At 45.1% G+C, this 10,717-nt stretch overlaps 1 protein-coding gene across 5 annotated transcripts in view; it reads left to right on the forward strand.

Annotated features, from left to right (window-relative positions):
- TMEM135 (transmembrane protein 135) overlaps positions 1-9,731 on the forward strand; it is a 203,280-nt gene extending 193,549 nt beyond the window's left edge. For 4 of the 5 annotated variants that reach the window (XM_058186950.1, XM_058186948.1, XM_058186953.1 and 1 more), the window contains 4 exons: positions 1,920-1,996; positions 4,316-4,414; positions 6,956-7,023; positions 9,498-9,731. In XM_058186950.1, the coding sequence (XP_058042933.1) occupies positions 1,920-1,996; positions 4,316-4,414; positions 6,956-7,023; positions 9,498-9,636 (383 nt within the window). In that variant the 3' untranslated portion in view covers positions 9,637-9,731. The remainder of the gene's footprint in view (positions 1-1,919; positions 1,997-4,315; positions 4,415-6,955; positions 7,024-9,497) is intronic. The other variant, XM_058186951.1, reaches the window with a different exon arrangement.
- The last annotated feature ends 986 nt before the right edge of the window (positions 9,732-10,717 follow it).

Here is a 10,717-nt window from a genome sequence, read left to right on the forward strand (position 1 = left end):
GAGACAGCAGCTCTCGCTGCCTTTTATATCCTGTGGGGTGTGGCTCCATGACTCAGCACTTCCTAGGCCTGCCCCACCTTGCTTCTGTTGTTCCCGCCTCTCCTGCCTACGAAACCTAAGGTCCAGCCAGGCCTGATTACCATCAGCCGGGTCTGCAGGCGTGGCCTGGGGGGGGGAAGAGTCAGGGGATGGAGGCCTCATTATTTCTTCTACCAGGCCTGCTTCTGGCTCCTCGAGCTGAGCCAGGGAAGCCGGTGCTCCCGAGGTAAGTCCTGACGGCCCTTCCCCCTCGCTGTCCAAGTCACTTCCTGGAAGCAGGCCCGGCTCCAAGTCACTTTCTGGCACCAGGCCCGGCTCAGAGGGGGTGCAGACACAACACTCTGGCTGGCCCCAGCGTGGGTGGGAATGGAGATTTTGCAGTATCCTTCCCCCAGGAGTGGAGAGGGAATGGGGATTTTGCACTATCCTTCTCCCAGGAGTGGAGAGGGAATGGAGATTTTGCAGTATCCTTCCCCCAGGAGTGGAGAGGGAATGGGGATTTTGCACTATCCTTCTCCCAGGAGTGGGGAGGGAATGGGGATTTTACAGTATCCTCCCCCTGCCATGCCCACCAAGCCACACCATGCCCACCAAGCCACGCCCACAGAACCATTAGTAAAAAAAAAATCGGATTTTACCACTGGGTGGAACCTCCATAAATGATTGCAAGGAAGCCTTTATAAATGATTAATTCCTGTAATTAATCATTTCCTGTAATTCCACAAAGGTGGGTGTGTAGGCCATGTCTGGAACAGAATGTTTGCAGTATTGAAAATTCAGGTTTTTTTGGGAGGGACTGAGAATAATGTTAAAAGAGATTGTCAAAACTGAAGGAACCTCAGGAGAACTTGTAAAGGAACTAAAAGAAAGTTCGCGAAGAAAGAAGAAAGAAGAGACCTCGGAATGGCCTTGAATATATAAGTTCAGTAGCAGATCAGGGGAATGTACTGATCATTGTGATATCTTTACCCCTCCTCTTCTCATGGCGTTAAAAATCATGAATCAAGCTGAATGATAAAAGATGTAGGGCAAACCAAAGGAATTGCTTCTTCACACAGCAAATGACTCAAGTGTCACATTTCTTACCAGTGATGTGATATACATAATTTGCAAGTGGCTTCAAAATGGGAGTAGACCAGGGATCTGCAAACTTGGCTCTTTTAAGACTTGTGGACTTCAACTCCCAGCGTTCCTCAGCCAGCTTTGCTGGCTGAGTAACTCTGGGAGTTGAAGTCCACAAGTCTTAAAAGAGCCAAGTTTGCAGACCCCTAGAGTAGACAGATAGAGCATCAAGTTCTAAGTGACTTCTGACGGTCACGGGAATATATTAGCCTTCTCCAACATGATTCTGCGGAGCAAATTGGAAAGCTGATCTGTTTTACCTGAAGTAACTGAGCTCTTTATAAAACTTCAATGTGCAATGATCAGAGGTGGCATTCAGCCAGTTCGGACCGGTTCGCACGAACTGGTAGCGGAAATCGCGGTGCCCCCCCTCCCCCCTCCGGCTCTATGCTGTCCTATTTAGGCACGTTTTTGAGGCCAGGCGCATTTGCAGAAGGCCGCTGCGCCAGCCAAGCACACATGTGCTGAAGGCCGGGCACATGGGCAGATGTGGTACGTGCGCTCACATTTTCGGTGCCAGGCGAAGCGGTAGGTAAATTATGTGAATCCCATCTCTGGCAATGATATCTCAGTGACATCAAGTTGTTCACAAAGGTGAGACAGGATGAACTAGAGAAACTTTTCTCAATCCAGCTGGACTCCCTTTCTCTTCGTTTTTTTTTTTGGGGGGGGGGAACTGCTATAGTAGAATTTCATGTGGTCCAGTATCCAGAATTTGGCTAATTTGCTTTCTTTTTCTTCTTTTTTTAACCTCACAGGATCCCTAGCAGGATTGTCCATGATGTTTTACAGAAGCACAAGTATTTCAATGTACCTGGCTTCCAAACTAGTAGAGGTAGGCCTCTCTGTGCTGTCAGAATATCTTTTCCTCAGGAACGGCAGAGTTAGTTTCATCCAGTGATACTCCAGCTCAAGCTTCCAATAAAGAAGAATTTGTGCTTTCTGAGCTTGGTTTTTTCTTGCAGATGTTGTTGTGGTCCGCCAGCAGCCTGCGGACCTGGCAGCGGAGTTGGACAGTGAGGGGGCAGGGGAGGACAATGGGTCAGTCCTGGAGTCAGGGGAAGGCCCAGACAAGGGCTCTGTGTCAGAGGCAGAGATGGGGCCAGGACCATCTGGGAACGATGCACGGTGTCTATGGAGATTCTTAGTCATCCAGGTCATGGCTGTCTCTAAAGTGCTTTTGCAAAAGGCAACTGGACTTTCTTGGGTTTTTCCCTTGAAGACGGTTCACTTCTCATCCAAGAAGCTTCTTCAGTTCTGAATTCAATGGTGAAGAATGAAAGGATTTATATTGCTTGCAGTCGTCTGGCCATTCTATCTAGACCCGTTCCAGTCCGGCTTCCGGCCCGGTTACAGCACTGAGACGGCTTTGGTCACGTTGTTGGATGATCTCTGGAGGGCCAGGGATAGGGGTTGTTCCTCTGCCCTGGTCCTATTAGACCTCTCAGCGGCTTTCGATACCATCGACCATGGTATCCTGCTGCGCCGGTTGGAGGGATTGGGAGTGGGAGGCACCGTTTATCGGTGGTTCTCCTCCTATCTCTCCGACCGGTCGCAGACGGTGTTGACGGGCAGAGGTCACCGCGCGCCTCACTTGTGGGGTGCCGCGGGTCATTCTCTCGCCTTTCTGTTCAACATCTATATGAAGCCGCTGGGTGAGATCATCAGTGGCTTCGGTGTGAGGTACCAGCTGTACGCTGATGACACCCAGCTGTACTTTTCCACACCGGGCCACCCCAATGAAGCTATCGAAGTGCTGTCCCAGTGTTTGGAAGCCGTACGGGTCTGGATGGGGAGAAACAGGCTCAAGCTCAATCCCTCCAAGACGGAGTGGCTGTGGATGCCGGCATCCCGGTACAGTCAGCTGAGTCCACGGCTGACTGTTGGGAGCGAGTCATTGGCCCCGATGGAGAGGGTGCGCAACTTGGGCGTTCTCCTGGATGAACGGCTGTCTTTTGAGGACCACCTGACGGCCGTCTCCAGGAGAGCTTTCCACCAGGTTCGCCTGGTGCGCCAGTTGCGCCCCTTTCTAGACCGGGATGCCTTGTGCACAGTCACTCACGCCTTGTGACGCCCCGCCTGGATTACTGCAATGCTCTCTACATGGGGCTCCCCTTGAGGGGCATCCGGAGGCTACAGTTAGTCCAGAATGCAGCTGCGCGGGTGATAGAGGGAGCCCCTCGTGGCTCCCGTGTGACACCTATCCTGCGCAGGCTGCACTGGCTACCTGTGGCCTTCCGGGTGCGCTTCAAGGTGTTGGTGAACGTCTTTAAAGCGCTCCATGGTATTGGGCCGGGCTATTTACGGGACCGCCTGCTGTTACCGAATACCTCTCACCGACCCGTGCGCTCTCACAGAGAGGGACTCCTCAGGGTGCCGTCGGCGCGACAGTGTTGTCTGGCGACGCCCAGGGGAAGGGCCTTCTCTGTGGGGGCTCCCGCCCTCTGGAACGAACTCCCCCCAGGACTCCGTCAACTTCCGGACCTCCAAACCTTTCGTCCCGAGCTTAAAACTCACTTATTCATCTGCGCTGGACTGGGTTAGTTTTAAATTTATGGGTTTTTAATGGGTTTTTATCCTAAATTTTTTAATCTTGGCCAATTTAATAAGTTTTTTAATTGTATTTTAATTGTATTTATACTGTATCATTGTGTATTTTTACCTGGCTGTGAACCGCCCTGAGTCCTTCGGGAGAAGGGCGGTATAAAAATTTAAATAATAAATAAATAAAATAAATAATAAATATTCACCATCCACCTGTGGCTTTACTCCTGAGTCGACCCTTGTTCTTTAGCTGTTCCCCTCTCCTGGCAGCTCTGCGCATGTGCACACTGGGAACAGGCTCCAGCTGTTCTTCAGCCCCACTGATGTCCAACTCCAAAGGCAGCTGACAACTGTCAGATGGCCCTGGCCCCATCTCTGCCTCCGACGCAGAGCACTCATCAGAGCATTCCCCAGACTCCAGGACTGGCCCGTGTTCCTCCCCAACCTCCTCACTGTCTGAATCCACCACAGCTCTACTGGCTGCTGGCGGGCCACAACACTGTCATTTTTCTTGTGCCTAACTTTGCGTCATTGGTCTTTTTGGAAAAAAAATTCCATTCCCTTGCTTGCTTATTTTTTTTGTGTGGGTGTTTTCTTTTTAATTTTATAGACTATGTATTTCAAAGGCATTGAAGCTGGAAAGGTTCCTTATTTCCCTCATGCAGACAGTATAATCTACGCTGTATCCACCGCCATCTGCTTCCAAGCTGTAAGTTTTTGTTCTTTAGATTCAAACTCTTTTTGTTTACGTCTAATGTTGCTCATTAAGTAAAAGTAATAGGATGGAGGGCAGTTTGTCCTAGACATTCATTCATACAATAGCTGCTTGCCTCTATTTCACTTTTAAGAGGTTTGTTTATATTTTCAGGCTGCTAGAGAAGAAGAGATGATCAAACCTGCCATAGCTGGGGACATCTTCCAACAAACAACTTTACTGATATTTATGAGGAAAATATTTGTAGTTCAGGATTGAATTGAGAGGTCTTTCAATTTGGTGCTTTTTTTGCAGGCATTTCATTACCAGACTAGGTAATATTGTCAGTGCACAGGTGATATTATCTAATTATTTGGCAATGAAATGCCTGCAAGGAAACCACCAAGCGCAGAAAGCACTAAGGATTTCATAACCGCCGTGATCCACCATATCTGTTTGCATGATCACCTTGGGTGAGCTTATTCCACGTTATCGCCTAAAAATTTGGCACACAATTATAATTGGTTATTTTCATGTTACACAGCTCACACATTGTAAGGTAGCATATATCAGTGAATTTGGTAGAATTCGCTAGCATGTGGCTCAGTGGCTAAAACGCTGAGCTTGTCGATGAAAAAGGTCGGCAGTTCAGCGGTTCAAATCCCTAGTGCTGCATAACGGAATGAGCTCCCGTTACTTGTCCCAGCTTCTGCCAACATCGCAATTGGAAAGCATGTAAAAATGCAAGTAGAAAAAATAGGAACCACCTTTGGTGGGAAGGGAACAGTGTTCCGTGCGCCTTTGGCGTTGTCATGCTGGCCACATGACCATGGAATCATCATCAGACAGCACTGGCTCTTCTGCTTAGAAACAGAGATGAACACCGCCCCCTAGAGTCGGGAATGACTAGCATGTATGTGCGAGGGAACCTTTACCTATATATTTTATTCAGTGACAGTATGATTTAACATCCAAGAAGCAGTAACTAGCATAACAGTATATCCAGGCCAAGTGGTTGATCTTTGTGAGAGATGATAGATTAGTAGTATTTATAAGAGTGTCTTACCCCCCCCAGGGTTCTCAAGGGTGAGTTGGCCATAGCAAGTTGGCAGGAACGATATGGCCATGGCGAGTTGTGTAGGCCATTCATGTGATGCCCATGTTTATTGGCAAGCACTGGTACACAAGCTAGAATAGAATAGAATAGAATAGAATTTTATTGGCCAAGTGTGATTGGACACACAAGGAATTTGTCTTGATGCATATGCTCTCAGTGTACATAAAAGAAAAGATACGTTCATCAAGGTACAACATTTACAACACAATTGATGGTCAATATATCAATATAAATCGTAAGGATTGCCAGCAACAAGTTATAGTCATACAGTGGAAAGAGATTGGTGATGGGAACTATGAGACGATTAATAGTAGTGCAGATTCAGTACATAGTTTGACCGTGTTGATGGAATTATTTGTTTAGCAGAGTGATGGCCTTCGGGGAAAAACTGTTCTTGTGTCTAGTTGTTCTGGTGTGCAGTGCTCTATAGCGTCGTTTTGAGGGTAGGAATTGAAACAGTTTATGTCCAGGTTGCGAGGGGTCTGTAAATATTTTTAATATAAATATAAGCTCAGTGATCGCCTGTAGGCTTCTGAGTACAATTCAAGATGCACCTATAAAGTCCTTCATGGCCCAGGGCCTTATTATATGTGGGCAGCCATCTATCTTACCGGCTCAAGGTTGGCTCAGTCTTCCATCCTTTCGAGGTCTGTAAAATGAGGATCCAGATTGTTGGGGGCAATAGGCTGACTCTGTAAACCGCTTAGAGAGGGCTGGAAAGCATTGTAGAAGTGGTATATAAGTCTAAGCGCTATTGCTACCTCCCATTGTTTCTGCCTGCCTGGAGTGCGAGTGAGTGCACTCCAGATCTCTTCAACTAAATTTTGCTACCTTGAGGGACTAAGGAAGAATGCCTTTCCTGCTTTTAGCCCCTGCCTTCTGGAACATCGCATCACATCTGTCCCCTGCCTGAAATATGGATGGTGCCCATTCTCTTTGGGTTCTAGGAAGTCTTTAATAGCACTTAACAAGAGCACCCAGACTTATATACTGCTTCACAGTGCTTTACAACCCTCTCTAAGTGGTTTACAGAGTCAGCCTCTTGCCGCCAACAATCTGGGTCCTCATTTTATCCACCTCAAAAGGATGGAAGGCTGAGTCCACCTGGAGCCTGGAGAGATTTGATCTGCCAAACTGCTGGCAGCCAGTGATCAGCAGAAGTAGCCTGCAGTGTTGCACTCTAACCACTGCACCACCGTGGCTTTAAGATCTGACTCTGCTGCCAAGCTGGGTTTAATTGTTCAAATGATTTGTGCTGTTTATTGTTCTGATTGTTTTAGTCCCGGCTGCTTACTAACTTTTTTAATTGGGATTTTTTTGAGGAGGGGGGGGGCAGAATGTTGTAAGCTGTCCAGATTCTGATGGAGTAGGGCGACAATAGCAAAATATTGAATTGAATTCCCAAGTTAAAGCCAGAAAATTTTTTTTCTTCGTTTTAGGCTGTGATGGAAGTCCAGAACCTGAGACCTTCATACTGGAAATTCCTGTTGCGATTAACCAAAGGAAAGTGAGTAACTCTCAGTGGTTATGTGTCCATGGAAATTCTCAATCGTCCAAGTCATGGTTATCCCAAAGGTGCTTTTTCCAAAAGGCAACTGGAGTTCCTTGGAAGCTTCTTGGATGAGAAATGATACGTTTTCAAAGGAAAAAGAACAAACGAACAAGAAAAGTCCAGTCGCTTTTTGGGAAAAGCACCGTTGGGTCTCAATGATTACTATTATCCATTTGTAAGAAACATGGTAGGTACCAGAGTTTCTTTTTTAAGGAATTTTGAAGGCATTTTGTGTTAAATGATGAGATGGTCAATTACCGTATTTTTTGGAGTATAAGACACATTTACCCCCTCACAAAGAAGCTGAAAATTTGGGTGCGTCTTATACTCCGAATGTAGCCCCACCCACCCGCTGGCCCCCACTCTTTGACCTCTGCCTCCCCGCAATTTACTTCCTTGCAGCAAGCAGCAAACAGCCCATTTCAGCTTCAGCACAACCTGATTAGCACAAGCAGCTGATTGTCGGTTGGATTGGCCTCCGACCCTCAGCTGTTTCAGGCTGCAGAGATTGCCATTGCCTATTGCCACCCGGGGCCTCCGCTGCTTGCTGCAAGGAGGTAAATTGCTAGGAGGCAGATATTTTTTTTCTTGTGCTAATCACGCTGTGCTGAAACTGAAACTAAAGCAGGCTGTTTGCTGCAACAAGGCAAGCTGGGAGGCAGAGGCAGAGTTATTGTGAGTGTTTTATGAGTCTTATTTTCTTCTTTATGTCCTTTTGTTGTAAAATTTCTGTCTAGAATTTACAATTAGCTGGAATTTAAAAAACATTTCACTAACTTAATTAAAATGTTACCTGAAGAAAAACAAAGAGAGGGGGAAAAAGCTTTACATCTAACAGATTGTATTCTGATTCTGATTACAATACCAATCTAGGCAGAGAGAAAAACTTAAAACAGTTCCAAACCGGTAAAATTTCATATTATTTCCCATCTCCATGCACTAGCGCCTGTTGGCGAACCTATGGCACGTGTGCCAGAAGCGGCACGTGAAACCATCCTGTGCCAAATGCGCAGCCTCGCCGGCTCCTCATCGTGTTCCTGTGCTCAAACACGCACCGGTCAACTGGCCTTCACGCGCACGGTGCCGGCGGACCCCAGAAGTGTGACGGTCCATCGTGCATGCGTGAGCCGGCACCCGGCCTTCTGAGTTGGTGGCTCACGCATGCGCGATGGACCGCAGCACTTCCGGGGTCGCCAGCACCGCGTGCGCGACGGCCAGCTGACCGGTACACGTTTGAGCACTGGAACACAATGGGAGCCAGCGAGGCCGTGTATTCGGCACGGGACATTTTTACGTGCCACTTCTGGCACGCGCCCCGGCACACGGGACTGCCGAAGGTTCGTCATCACTGCACTAGCATATATCTTGTTTTCCTCCCCCAAAAAGGGGCCTCTGGTGGCTCAACAGACTAAGCAGTCTGTTATTAACACAGCTGCTTGCAATTATTGCAAGTTCAAGTCCCACCAGGCCCAAGGTTGACTCAGCCTTCCATCCTTTATAAGGTAGGTAAAATGAGGACCCAGATTGTTGGGGGCAATAAGTTGACTTTGTATATAAATATACAAATAGGATGAGACTATTGCTTAACATAGTGTAAGCTGCCCTGAGTCTTCGGAGAAAGGCGGGATATAAATTCAAATAAAAAAAAAAAAGGTAGGTGCATTTTATAATCCGGAGCGTCTTATACTCTGAAAAATACGGTAACATGATTTTTTTAAAAAAAATAAAAAGCATTCTAGGAATGTAAAGCTTATACCAAGACTGGGTTTTCTCTTAAGATTCCTAGTTTTGCTTGTGATCTTAGAGTTCCTTCAGAGTTTTCATGAGCAGAATTGTCCTTCAGTACATAAGATTTGTACTTGTGCCCAAAAACAGCAGTGATTCAGGCAAGGAGTGTCATTTTAATCACAATTTTAGTTTGCCTGTGTTTTTACTTTAACCTTCATTTGTCCCAAAGAGAAATAGAATAATATTTCTATTTTCTCGTCTACTTGGCTAACAGAAATAACATTCACTGAAAGTTGGTTAGTCTTATACAAAAAGTCTAATAAAAAGAGTTTGTTTGAAACATTGGAGGAAAAAAAATATATCGAACAGCTGAAATTTTTGAAGGCCTTTAACAGGTTCAGGAACATTTCAGTTGAGTTTATTTGAAAATATTTTTGCCATTTCTTATCATTTTACCATAGTAATATATAAACACAGTAGCATGTTTATTTTATTTCTCTTAAGATATCACTGCATGCTTCTTTTAATAAATGTATTAATTCATGATTTTTTTTTCCAGTGGGATGAACATAGTTTTAATTTCTTCAACTTTGCCGTAAAAAAAAAAGTTAAATTCATACCACGGAGTTCATAATCCTGTTTTCTGTTGCTTTATTCCCTGAGTTATACAGTACATTAATTTTGGATCTTTCATTTTCTAGATTTGCGGTCATGAACAGAAAAGTACTGGATGTATTTGGTACTGAAGCATCTATGACTTTTAAAGATTTCTGTCCAGAACTCGACCCAAGATACACAGTTTTGTCACCAGAGAGACCTATTCAAAAGTCTTGGAACTGATACATCCGTTTGTGATTATGTCTTACCCGGCTGTCCTAAAGAGTTAATCAACTTAACAGTCAAATAGATGGAAGACTGCTTGTGTTCCACATCAGTATTGTTTCAGTGAGTTATGTTATACAATCAAAATACTGAAACACCGTTGCAAAGGTGTGGATTAATTCTACTTCCCTTCTTAGATAGAAGCTCTGGATCACTGTGGCTGGTTGACACAACCTCGTAGATTTTTTTAAAAAAATTGCATTATATATCAACGGATTAATATATGAAAAATAATTTTTTTAAAAAATGCCCAGATGTGGTTTAAACCAGGGCTCTCCAACCTTGGCAACTTTAAGACTTGTGGACTTCAACTCCCAGAGTTCCTCAGCCAGCTTTGCAAAGAGTTGAAGTCCACAAGTTTTAAAGTTGCCAAGGTTGGAGACCCCTGGTTTAAAAAATACACATCCACAGTTCACTCTGACTCATTCCAAGTAGGTAGATTTTTTTTTTAAAAGAAAAATGATATTTTTACATTTAGAAATAAAAGATACGTAAAACGAATATATGTATATGTATGCTATAGTTGCAGATCAGATTCTAGTGGAAAAGATTTTCTTTTAGATGGATTTTTTTTTTTAAAAAAAAGAGATGATTACGGCTCTTGACAATTGTTTAAAAAGGCAATATCGGTACTTTATTTATACAGCTGCACTGTTTATATCCAACTTTGGCTTTGAATACTGCCTTCGGAGAGTATCCAAACCCACTCTCCAAACTCAGTTGCACAGTGAGAGGTTAAAAAAAAATGAGGGGGGTGGAGACCTACGTTTGGACCAGGGGTCTCCAACCTTGGTCCCTTTAAGACTTGTGGACTTCAACTCCCAGAGTCCCTCAGCCAGCAAAGCTGGCTGAGGAACTCGGGGAGTTGAAGTCCACAAATCTTAAAGGGACTAAGGCTGGAGACCCCTGGTTTGGACTTTTCAAAAGGGATGTAGCAGTTTCCAGTTTTGAAATTGAAGAAGGAAAAAAAAATGACACTGTTCTGACAACCTTCTACAGAAAGTGAATATGCCACTGAACACGCAGCTGTCTTAATTTT

The sequence above is a fragment of the Ahaetulla prasina genome, chromosome 5, assembly GCF_028640845.1.
Source record: "Ahaetulla prasina isolate Xishuangbanna chromosome 5, ASM2864084v1, whole genome shotgun sequence".
Lineage (NCBI taxonomy): Eukaryota > Metazoa > Chordata > Lepidosauria > Squamata > Colubridae > Ahaetulla > Ahaetulla prasina.